At 44.6% G+C, this 12,695-nt stretch overlaps 2 protein-coding genes across 2 annotated transcripts in view; both read right to left on the bottom strand.

Annotated features, from left to right (window-relative positions):
- Positions 1-12,695, bottom strand: part of Oseg4 (intraflagellar transport protein Oseg4) — a 58,478-nt gene that overhangs the window by 2,560 nt on the left and 43,223 nt on the right. Inside the window, exon 32 of the mRNA XM_084602297.1 lies at positions 10,518-10,586. Coding sequence (XP_084458423.1) covers positions 10,518-10,586 — 69 coding nt within the window. The remainder of the gene's footprint in view (positions 1-10,517; positions 10,587-12,695) is intronic.
- On the bottom strand, positions 7,381-8,555 carry LOC146191797 (uncharacterized). Its single transcript, XM_084599722.1, has 2 exons — positions 8,246-8,555; positions 7,381-7,586 (listed from the first exon to the last, which is right to left on the bottom strand). Exons 1-2 carry the CDS (start codon positions 8,553-8,555, stop codon positions 7,381-7,383), a joined length of 516 nt encoding a protein of 171 aa, XP_084455848.1.

Genomic DNA, 12,695 nt, shown 5'->3' with positions numbered 1-12,695 from the left:
CTAATAAGCTTTAGTTGCGACCAAGCAAAAGCTTCAACCTATGCAGCTGTGCACTCTTTCCATGTGTACTTTCCCAGAGCAAACACATAAAGAGAGACCGCCGTATTCACAAACACGCCTTCACTCGAACTTCTACTCCAAGCGGCCCTCGAGGCCTGTTTTTCGTTTCAGAAAGCAAACTCCACTCGAATCGCTCCTCCAGCGGCGGAGAAAACTCAAGTTTTCTCGAGAATCTCGAGTCGGCGACGACGCTACCTTGGCCGCTCCTCGACCGCCACTTCACTTGTAAACATGGCGGGCATCGCATCGTTTGCGCGCTTCGTAGACTTTATTTTCCGAGTTGATGAAACCTTTCACGGCAACATCCAAGTTCATCGTATGCCAAAACGTCGCCTGCGGGACCGACTTAATCCTTTGGAACATTTTAGCGACCGTGAATTCCTCTCTAGGTACCGGTTCACAAAGGAGACCGTGGCCTACCTCTTGACAAGGCTGCCGCTCACGCCGAGCGCCGACAATCGTGGCCTGCCGCTCTCGCCGATGCTGCAGCTGCTGGTCGCGCTCCGGTTCTACGGCGCCGGAACGTTCCAAGTGGTCGCTGGTGACCTAGTGAATGTGTCACAACCCACCGTGTGCCGCGTTGTCAAACGGATTTCAGAGCTCATAGCGAGCACCTTGTTTGCTCGTGTGGTGAAGTTCCCGCAGGCGGCTTCCGAATTCGATGCCGCGATGAAGGACTTTTACAAAATTGCAAACTTTCCAGGAGTGACAGGGTGCATTGACTGTACTCATGTGCGCATTAAAAACCCTGGAGGCTCCAACGGAGAAGTTTACCGCAACCGGAAGGGGTACTTCTCTATCAATGTGCAGGTGAGCGTTCAATCTTAATTGGCAGTGTTAAATTTGGCATATTGTGTGCATTCGCGTCGAAACGATATTTGTAATGTACAGTTTATTTCGCTAACCATCAGCCATAATGCTGCCCCAGCACAAATTGATTCTATTTTCATTCATTTCTATATTTCCCGCTCCTCATAATATTCTGGACAGCGTCAGACAGCGATTTCGTTTTCAGTTTTAAGTTTCAATTCAGTGATATGTATTGCAATTCGGCATAAATCCAACAGCGTGAAAACATTTTTTTTCCCCGCAGGCGGTCGAAGTTAAAGTTAAATTGGTTCACAGGAAGGGAAAGGCGCAGTAACTGTCACACTTGCTCTGTGGACACCCGAACCGCGCCGTAAGGGAAGGGAGGGAGGTGGGAATGAAAGTGGAAAGAGAGAAAGAGGAGCCGTAGTGGAGGGCTACGGAGTAATTTCGACCACCTGGGGATCTTTAACGTGCGCTGACATCGCACAGCACACGGACGCCACTTCGTTTCCCCTCCATCGAAAGCGGTCGAAGTGCAATAAAAAAAAAAAAGCATTTCTACGCATTCTGTGGTGACGGTGGCGACAGCAGTAAGCCAGTTTGCTTGGTTAACGCTGGCAAGAACAAGGCACAAAACATGAATTCCTCTGTAGAGCAAATAAATAACCCCAACCATGTGTCGGCATAAAATTGCGATTTTTTTTTGGGGGGGGGGGGGAGGGGGCATTTCATTTAGTTTTTTCTTCCACTTCATCGTTGGGCGCTACAACCCGCGTTCGTTCTTCACTCTCAGTTTACAAACTGTTGATATAATGTGACATCAGACAGCCAGCACTAGTAGTACCGATTAGGGCACTGAAGTCAGATTTGAATGGGACCCAGAAATAACGGGCTTTCTGGCATCGCTTAGGTAATTAATGGTGTACTAAAATAAAGAGGATATAATAAAATGAAAGTATATATATATTAGGCCGTGACAGCAGCAAGCGCGCTGCTCGCGACCATGCAAATTCACACAATATTTCTATTGGATCATATTTTATTGAACCATCAAGACACTTTTACTGAGCATTTAAATACCGTAAAAACCCGCGTATAATACGAGTTTTTTTTCCAACTTTCAGCGTTCCAAATTTTCGCCTCGTATTATTTGCGGATCCCAACCAAAATGTCAAAGTTTTGCGAGAAGTTTTGGTTTCGTTGTTGCCGCGTGGCTACGGCTTGGCTTTGTTATCGATGTGCGGCTACGGCTTGGCTTCGTTGCCCTAACGTGGCCGCACCCCGCAGTGGTCACGACGTCGAGGTGTCGTCTCTTCGTTGTTGGGTCGTCGAGTGCGCACAGCATCAGCGCATGTGCTCTCGTGCAAACCACGGTTCGCGAAAAAGTGCACGCTTTTTTCTTTAAGTGAACGAGCAAGATGCCAGGGTCTCGGAAACAGTACTCGGCTGCTTTTAAGAGAAAGGTGATTTTAGTTGCTGAAAACATCGGCAACAGTGCGGCCGGGAGGCAGTTTGGCGTCACCGAGGGAAGCATTCGCGGATGGCGACGACAGAAAGAAGCCCTTTTCGCGTGCAAGGGAATGCGAAGAAGCTTTCGCGGGCCAAAGAATGGCGCATTCCCGGAAATTGAACTCGCTCTGACGGAGTTCGTACGAGAACAGCGAGCATCGCATCTAGCTGTGAGCGTAGAGCTTATGCAGGCAAAAGCTAGGGAGCTTGCAAGGGAAAAGGGAATTCCGAGCTCCGCCTTCAAAGCAAGCAAGCACTGGATACATCGCTATATGTGCCGTGCTGGATTCTCGCTACGCCGGCGAACCTCGATTTCACAAAAGCTGCCCGAATCCTTCGAAGAGCTGCTGGTGGCTTTTCAGCGCCACGTGATTTCTTTGCGAAAGACCAAAAACTTTCAGCTGGGGCAAATAGGCAATGCTGACCAGACGCCGGTTTACCTAGACATGCCATCGCCCCTCACCGTCCATGAGAAGGGCTCTAAACAAGTTTGTATCCGGTCTACTGGAAACGAGAAGACGCGGGTTACAGTCATGCTATCGTGCACGGCAGACGGCCGCAAGCTCCCGCCCTATGTCATCTTCAAGCGCAAGACAATGCCGAAAGGTGAGGAGCTGCCGAAGAATGTCATCGTGAGATGCCATGAAAAAGGTTGGATGAACGAGGATCTTGTCCTCGACTGGGTGAAGTCAGTGTGGTGCAAACGGCCCGGTGCACTGTTGTCCTTTCCATCCATCCTCGTGCTGGACGCGTTTCGTTGCCATTTGGCCGACTCGGTGAAGAGGCTGCTAAGCGACTGCCGCACAGAACTTGTTGTGATTCCAGGTGGGATGACCTCACAACTTCAGCCTCTCGACGTTTGTGTCAACAAACCCTTCAAGGACGCAGTCAAGCGATGCTACGCGGAATGGATGCGGTCAGGTGAGCCTGCAGTGACGCCGGCCGGGCGGCTGAAGCGAGCATCGCCAGCCACGCTGTGCAAATGGATTGTGGACGCGTGGGCAAGCATCCCAGAGGAGCTTGTGCGCCGTTCGTTTAAGAAGTGCGGCATCTCAAACGCCCTCGATGGCACAGAAGATGAGTACCTGTGGGATGATTTGTCCGACAAAGAAATTTCCGAGGAAAGCGCTGCTGAAGATGAAAGTGATTGAAGTGTGAGGTCCGATTTCAATAAATGTCTTGTTTTTTCTCTCTCGTATTATATGCGGTAAAAACTTTTTTTTCCATTTCGCGTCTCCAGAATTTCACCTCGTATTATATTCGGGTTCGTATTATACGCGGGTTTTTACGGTACATATTGGTGGGGCAATGTTAGAAGGAAAAATAATATGTGGCCAAAATTTTAACATTTCGAAGCACACAGCATGATACATTGATTGCAGAAGTGTAGGAAAAAAGATCACATTCTCCCAGTTGACATGAAAACTCTGCTGCATGAAAAAATTGACATGCCAGGATTCTGCATGCACGTCTATATATGTAGACACCAATGACAAAAACTATATTTGATACTTGACTCGAGTTTTCAGTTTGTAATTATGCACATCACAATTTTAGATTCTTATTTCAAATGCAGCTTCAATCAATAGCTGCCCATTGCCAATATGTATTGATGCTTATACAGATTTCAGCACTTTCGAATTCAATTGATCTCACCAAAGAATAACTTACGAAATACTTTGGAATGACTCAAGTGCATTCTTACAAGGAGCAATCATGTTGCACTTGTAGAAACTTCTAGCAGCACTCATTACTTTTTTCATTGCTGCAATCTATTCAACCTATTTAAATTTGCCTCTCTTTCTAGGCCATCACGGGACCCCAGCTGCAATTTTATGACGTTGTTGTTGGCTGGCCTGGCTCCATGCATGACAGTCGAATCTTCGACAATAGTCGTGCACGGGTCCTATATGAAACCGAGAGACTTCCTGGAATGCTGCTCGGAGATGCAGGATATGCCTGCATGTCATTCCTGATGACACCACTAGCAAATCCTGGAGCCCCAAACAGCCCAGAATCGAGGTACGTAAAATTGTGAAACAACATACAGCAACAAGCTTACTTCTTGAGTTTCAAATCCATCAGTGTCATATGTTGTGTTTAAGATGTCTTTAAGACCTGTTCTTCTTATGCAGGTATCAGACTGCCCACATCAAAACGAGAAATACAGTGGAGCGGGCGTTCGGTGTGTGGAAAAGGCGGTTCCCATGCCTTGACATGCGGATGCAGCACAAGTTGGAGCATTCAGTGCTTATAACCACAGCTTGTGCTGCACTGCATAATATCGCCTGCATGCGGAACGAACCTTGCCCACCTGCTGTGCCCATTCCTGCTGTCCATCTACCCCAAAGGACGAGGCAGCAACCCCATTTGCCACACCCTGCACCTGTTGATACAATCAATGGCAGTCGTGCACGTGCTCGTGTGATCGGGAGGTGCTTTCAGTAACTTCTTCATTTTCGCGTCCCTGTCGTGCTTATCATTTGTGTCGTCCGTGCTGTCATCATGCCAATAATAATAGCCTGAATAATCTATACTACCCACATTTTGATTTTCTACTTTAAGCTAATGCAATGAAAAAATTTGGAAAATTTAAAGACTCTGCCAATCCATCCCCACGTCCTTTTATGATGCCGATGCTGCTCCTGTAATTCCTCTCGTTACCACGGTTCCTGCTTGCTAATATCTGAACTGCAACACCCAATTGGCATGCTATATCTACTTTCACAAACTATTAGCAGAATGTTGTATAAAAAATAATAATTAGAATACACAATACAAATTCATCATTTTGTGGCACCCTTACATCAAGTTTTCCACACAATAATAAAGGAAAGGGCTGTACATGATCTGTCACATAATTGATTAGATTATGAAAAACACAGTAGTATGAAAAACGACAGGCGCTTTTTAAAACATACGTATGAAAGGCACAAAGAGGAACTGAAATGAAAGGGAACAAGAAGCATTCATTTAAATTATCCTGTCTTGATTCTTACGGCAAGTAATCTAGATATTTGTATAAAAATAATCACTCAGAGTGGAAGAGAGGCCTACATGCAAGAGCTGGATGTTAATTCCTTTACATTGATTTAAAAAAAGATTATGAAAGACCTAAGCAATCAAGAGCACTGACAAAAGGCGGGTTCCAAATACTCATTTTGCATCATTATGCAGAACCATAAAAAAATAGGTGCCCCTCTATTATTGCTGTTGCGAATCGCTGCGTGATGCTAACATTGCAAGTTGCTGCTCCTTTACTTTTTTCTCCATTTCGAGCAGTTCAATCTCTAATTTGCTCTTTTTTTCTTGGTGTTCCAGTTCCATTTTTCTTTTCTGTCTTTCGAATTCTAGATCCATTTTGTTTTTTTTATCTTCATGTTTCCATTGCCGAGTCTGAATTATTAATTTTCCCCGCAGCAGTTTCCTTCGCAGTGTGTGTAACTGACGCTTTCTTTCTTCCGCTTCCTCAAAGCTTTTGTAGCGGGCTTCGGTCTCGGGAGCTAACATGCTTTTTATAGCTGCAATCCGGCCCCCAGCTTGACTGCCTTCTACAGATGTTACCCCATTGGTGCCTGTGGTCCCCACACTGGCAGAAGGTGGTGTTTCCGGCCTTCGAGCTGCTGGTGACATGGGCATCACAGGGGATGGCGTCCTGTTTCGGCATGATGGGCCTAATAAAAGAGTTCAAACTTGCACATAAATATCAACAAAAAGTAAAGTGTGAGTACAAGAACACTTCAAAACATTACAAATACTGATTTCCAGCTTCACTTAATGCATAGCAAGCAAAAAATAGAGGAAGCTTTTTTATATAGTTTGTTCATTCAATATATGCTGTCTGATAGTTGATTACCTGTGCCTGCGAACGAATATAACTCAGGCATTGCTTGACCAGGATCTTCGAGAATGGCTACAGCACAACTGTTTAGTCATCGTAGCATGATACTATACATAGATTGCTTAAGGGACATGTGATTGCAGGATAGCTCTGTTTGCTTATCTGGTATATTGCTCTAGCACCACGCATCTTTTTTTTTTTTTTTCTTTTAGCAAAACTTTCTGCAGCTGTTAAATAAACAATTCTCATAAACAAGTCCACAGCAGAGCTTCACACTTGCAGGCAGTTTTGCGTGCTTTGAATACAACGGTTCTCATTAGGAATTTACATCATTTTTAGTTATTTGATTTAGAATTTTTTTTTTCTGTTGTGTCATGAGAGAAAAATTTTGAATAAAGATGAATTAATAAACAAATATAAAAGAGCAGCAGCAATCAGCAACACCACAGATATTCAAAATCATATATCACAGGAGCGAAGCTGCAAGGCATGTGCTACAAATTTAGTGAGTACATGGTATTGAAAATAATAGCAAAGATGCAACCACTTTATGAAATCACTTAATATCATTGGATATATTCACAGCTGATTCAACATCTTTAAGGACGTCTGCATAGAAACATTGTTCAGTGAATGAATGTCATGTATGCTAGGGTATAGTGTTTTTCTTGGCTGAAAGATAAAATTAAAGCTTGAATGAAAACTGGCCAATAGATAGGCAAAATGATGCATCCATTCTTCGATATCACCTGTGTTTTTAGAAATAAAGAGCTGAGTTGTTAATTCCCTTTGTTTGTCTCTTCGTCCTGCACTTTATGCTGCCTTGCTTATTAAGGGATGAATATGCAAAAGGCGGCCGCCACTCCAGGGTGAACACACGAGTCGTTTCATTCGGCATGTCAAGTATCCCAGGTAAACAATGACATGAAGGTGCTTTTTGGCGTCATCATGCAGCCATTTTGCTTTGATCTATGGCCCTGAAAATTGCACTGATGCTACATAAGAATGCAGCCGCAAGGTCGCTCTGTCATGCACAAGCAACTGTATAATATATATTTTCAGCCTTTTATACAGATTACTCTGCATGCTATACAAAACAATGTCTCTCAAAAGGATGCTTGAAAGCAATTGCTGCAAGTCTGTAGAAACAACAAAAAAGGCTAATTACCAGGCATGTCAGTCCAGTCAAGATCTGGGTCCACCATCGCATTGAGCATGGCAGCCGGTGGAAGTGCTAAAACTGGCTCGCCCATGTGAATGCCATCACTGTCGTATGGATTTTCTACCCGCGTTGACATATGTGATGCCAATGCTCCTACAAGCTCCAATGATGGGCTCATTGGACGGCATCCTCGTGATCCACCTCCTGAAATCAAAATGGTACATATGCGAAACCTGCATGTATAACAACTTAATGTATGCACAGTCAATGAAAGGGTAGATCTGACCCTTTATGCCCAACGTTTGGATCAAAAGGGAATAATTTCTACCCCAGTGTGCCAACCCGCATGTATGCCTTTTGAATATGCATAGTTTTCAGCTTAACATAATAATTAAGCCATCAATAAAAATTGCTGTTAGTGCAATTAAACTTCGAGAAGCTGGTGTGTATATTTCACATTCTGAGTGGCGTGGACCATATAATATCTCAAAACGATTCGTTGGCCTTAATACATATTCCTGTATTTAAGCCCACAAATATTCTAAAAAAAACAAGAGAGAGATGAGGAATTGTCTGACAGAAGTCGCACACCATTACACACCAAACATTTTTAGCGGAAGGCAGTTTTCTTAAAATTTTGGCGCATCAAAGTATATTCTACCCAAGCTCCATAGAACAAAAAATAAACATGCATCAAATATAATAACGGGTTCGCGGCACTGGGAAATTATAAATGACCTGGTCAAGGATCCTGCATGCAGCATGCATACATTGTTGCAATCAAGCAGGCGCGTGTTTCTCACCACAGGCCACAGAAATGGAATTGTCGAAAATTTACGAAGGTGTCAAAAAATGGTACTTACCAGTTGCATATAGATCACGCTTCTCCTTGGAGTCAGTTTTTTTCCATCTGGACTTTTCGTTATCCCATAGTTTGCGCAGCTGCTTCGCAGTTCTTGGCCGCATGTTGGGCTGGCTGTTGTACTCCAGGCACAACTTCTCCCATGCCTTGTTTTTCGCTTCTATCGAAGCGCTATTTGTGCGCTTATTTTCAATGGTTCTTGTATATTTCCCGACAAGCGCTCTGAGCACTTCGCGTTCCTCCTTTGCGTAAATAAACCGCGCAGCCTCTTGGGAAGGCTGAATACTTTGGCTCTCGGCTGATGAGGACATTTCGATAGAGCACCGACGTAGAGACGTCCGAAGCGTTCGACTACGCTAGCAAAACTCTTCGGCTGTGGTTCTCGGCGGCATGGCGTAGAATTATTTTTTTTTTTTTTTGCTTTCTTATCTTTCCGAGCACCCCTCTTTTCCTTGCACTCACAGTTCTGTTCAAAGGACAGTGAAAAAAGACTAGCAATCACTTTGCTATTCCATATGCGCGAACGACGACCAAAGTGGGCGCTCGCGGACCAAGTACGCGGCCCATCTGTGTCGTACGCATATCAGTGCGTAGCCCAGCGCCTCAGGGTGCGCGTTCGAACCCCATTCTGCGTTTCCGGGCATGCTTTGCGCATTGCTGAATACAGCTCCCAGCTGTTCTTCCAAACGCAAGCAGCGTTTGCTTCAGCGGAGTGTTGCACGAACGACCACCCGAAAGTAACAGAGCAGTGTACGCTCTGCTAGGTTTTTCTATTTTCGCTTCACCATTCACAACAGAGTCGCTGCTAGCCGAACCTCTGAAACGAAACAGCGCTAAAAAATGAAGAAACTTGTCAGATAGGAAGAAAGTGCCGCGCGAGAGCTGTGGGCATGCCGCCCAAGGCGTCGGCTAATGAAACGCAGTCGCGACTGCTTGGCCGAGACCGACCAGCGTTTTTTTTTCTTCTTTCTTTTTTTTTTTTAAGAGACGTACGCAGAAAAGAAGCGCCGTAGCAAGTACGCCTTTGAATGCCTTGCTTGCTTGTCCAGGCATTACAAAGCGCCGAGAAGCACTGGCAGCAGACGACTTTACAGCGCATCCGCCACTCGCCCCTCGCAGATGTTTCGCGCATGTTGTTCGCGCGAGTGTTGCCAGATGCGAACGCGTTTCCGGCCGCGCCATTACTCGCAGTGCGGAAAGCGCGTTTTTTCTATTGTAACCGTCGATCTTCCTTCAGAAGTTAATTCAGAAGCACGCCTTGCTAGAAATTGCGCATGTTACACATGACAGCACGCAGTTTATACGAAAAAATTTGCTCTTAATCTCGTCTCCATACTTCCTTTTCGCCAGCTCGATGGAGGTGGAGTGGAGGATGGTTTCTCGAGGGCGCCTCGTCGGAGTGAAAGCCGAGCGGGGTTCTTGAAACCGAAATGCCTCTTGAGTGGAGGAGCGGCTGATATCTCTCCTCCACGGAGTGGAGGTGGAGCGTCGAGTCGAGGCGCATTTGTGAATACGGGCGAGAGAGTACTCAATGTGCACGAGAGCTGATTAGCATAGCACTATATTGTTGCAAATACTGAGGCAGATTCGCCCACGGTATAGCGTCTAGAAGGACTTTCTGTAGGTGAAATGGTCACAGGTGGAAAAAAGCAGCAGTATGCAAATACTGCAGTACTGAGCATGGATTTTCAATTGCGACGTATTTGACAAAGCATCTGTTGTCACATAGTTAGGCTGGACATCCAGGAAATTTATGCCAGTAAAACAAACACCAAGCATCGGGACTGTTTATCAGCACTGTCGTCAAACCAAATGAGAGCATTAAGGGCAGAGAACAACACTCACTAGCAAAAAAAGATCAAGAGGGCTGGTAACTGATCACTGTGCTTTCTAGCAAATAAATCACTCTGTTCTAGCCATGTGTTTCATATTTCAAAAATTTCCAATTTATCAAAAAAAAGAAAGCTTTACAGCAACTTTCTGTGTTACTACCATAATGCAGCTGTTCTGAGCAAACCACACAGCAAGGTGCTATAACAGTGCCGGTACGGACAGGTGCCTAGAAAGTAGTGAACACCAAAAACAATACTATTCAAGCTACTCCACATAGTTTTTTTTTTTTTTTTTTTTTTTTTTATGCTGCTGCTAACAGGTGGAACATAAGACGGCCAACCAAATTCCTTTTTCCATTTCCTTCATAACTTACACACAAGCCCCAAATGCATATAAAGGTGCAATGTAGGGAAAAAGAAGAAAGTGAAAACACGTCTCACCATTCAGGCACAGCAGATTCACAGTTCGGGCATTCAGTCTTGACCTCCCTTGAATCGTTTCTAGAATGCCTGGAAACAGAATCATAAAAAAATAATAAGCAATCTAGCATCATGAAAATGCAGTGCACATGAACTCTGTCACCTGTATAAAGTTTAATGAGCCATTAGGAACAAACCGATTATTAAGGAGCAAAATTTGTTTTTTAAAAAAGACCACCTACCTCAGCAGAGAAATGTGACAAAGTTAAAATATAAATATAAACAAGCGGAAGAACACACACGAAAAATACTAAATATAAAGTGAAAGTAAAGAGCGTGCCAAGAGAGTGCAGGCAACCAGGCACTACAAAAACGCCAAAATCAATTCCTCGTTCATTCAATTAAACTCGTTTGATCAGTAAAACCTATAGTCTAAAATGGTAAGACTAGGTTTTGATACCCATGTTTCCATGGCAAGCATCGCTTATTAATAGTCTTCTCTAACATTCGGCACCCAGATTGATCACATTGTCCAAAATAAGAGAATTATTAATGTGTAGGCATTTTATGGCTATGTAGGCAGGTTTCGCATGCACCTGACCTTGTCAAAGCTATAAAGGAGGAACTAGTTGGGATATTGGTTGGATAGAGCGTCAAGGAAAAAAACGCGTGATAAAATGGTTGATGTGGGTTAATTAGGTAATTAATTAGAGCCAATTAAGTGTGTAACTGGGAGCCAAGGTGGCCGCCAGCCAACTTCCGGTTTTGGTTCTCAGCTTCCAGTCACACGTCTCAGTGGATTCCACGTGTCTCAGTGGAACTTTGATGCGTTCCCTTGAACACATCAAAGATCATCGGCGTTCTATAGTTGGTTGACAGCAAGGGAAAGGCGCAGTATCTGTCGCTCGAGGAATCCTGCTGGCACATCTCGCTGACAACACAGCAACGCTCAGGCTTGCGCATTTCTCCAGTGCAGATTCAGCAGTGATCTACAAAAATTTTTTTAGTACCGAGCTGAAATTATGGCTCCAAGTAATATTCTTTTTGATAATACTGTGATTAGTGCAGCGCCATTTGCAGCAAAGTTTCATGCTGGCTGCTGGATGTCCTGAGAGAATTGATTTGATGCAACTACCATGTGACAACTAGATGTGTAGAAAGAGAAAACGAGGAAAGACATTCATAGTACCACTAAAGCAGTGCCCCGCCCATTCGAAGAATTCACTTCTAGCCTCAAAGTGAACCACTGACGAACGCCATATGATATACTGTTACAGAAATCCCTCTTCTTCGACCCTTTGAGCCATCAGTCATCCCAACCATGCGTAAACCAACAGCTACCAAGTTTATTCGTGCCTGTCAGCCTCTAGACTCCACTTTCTTTCGTGCCTTTAATTCCCTGCAACAATGTGCAATTAGAGAGCAATAGTTTCTTTTCTACATTATTTTAAATTGCTGCACTATTTCTCTGATCTTTGCAGCTTCACTGCTGTGCTTAAGCCTCAGTGGCTCAAATAGCAGCGCCATGGCGGCGACAGCGCTGAGACTCTACCTGAGTGCCTTTCATGGCGAGATCTTGACAGCAGATATGCTTCATTTTAGTTTAGGTTTTGCACAAATCTGCTTTTCTCGCTAGGCGGAGAAACTGCGATTTCTGAAAGCCAATTGGATGCATCGAAGAAGTCATGCGAATGATGATGTCATGATCCTGAGAACCAATCAGAAGCGCTGCATCGATTGTGTGACTGGCTCATGGACACACAATCTACCAGTATCCCATCATCAGGTTACACCACCACCATCACTAACGCTGCTCAACCGGCAAATACTAAACCATTAACGGCCGTGTTGTAAAAAGCCCAACGGTGGCCAGGAAGCGTCAGTACTATGTGCGATTGTGATCAGAATTTCAATGCTCTCGTTTTAAAGTGTCAACCAGAATGAGTTCAAAGCCAGGGAGGACGCAATTTTCGTCAGGTCGGTTATATGCTCCTCCAGGATAACACAAGACCTTCTTCAGAATTCAGGCAATGCAAGTCATGAGAGAAGAAGGTGACAGGATACACATTGTTCTGGACACATACGCACAAGCTCGTCTTCCCATTTTTCTACAGGGGGATCGCGCGACACTAAACCCTTAAGAGAAGCCAAAGGCGGGAGAAAAATGTTAATGCACCAGATTTATACACAGTGCATAAA

This window comes from Amblyomma maculatum, chromosome 4 (assembly GCF_055883805.1).
Source record: "Amblyomma maculatum isolate TAMU_Amacu chromosome 4, ASM5588380v1, whole genome shotgun sequence".
NCBI classification, from domain to species: domain Eukaryota; kingdom Metazoa; phylum Arthropoda; class Arachnida; order Ixodida; family Ixodidae; genus Amblyomma; species Amblyomma maculatum.
This window is presented reverse-complemented; position numbering and strand designations above follow the sequence as displayed.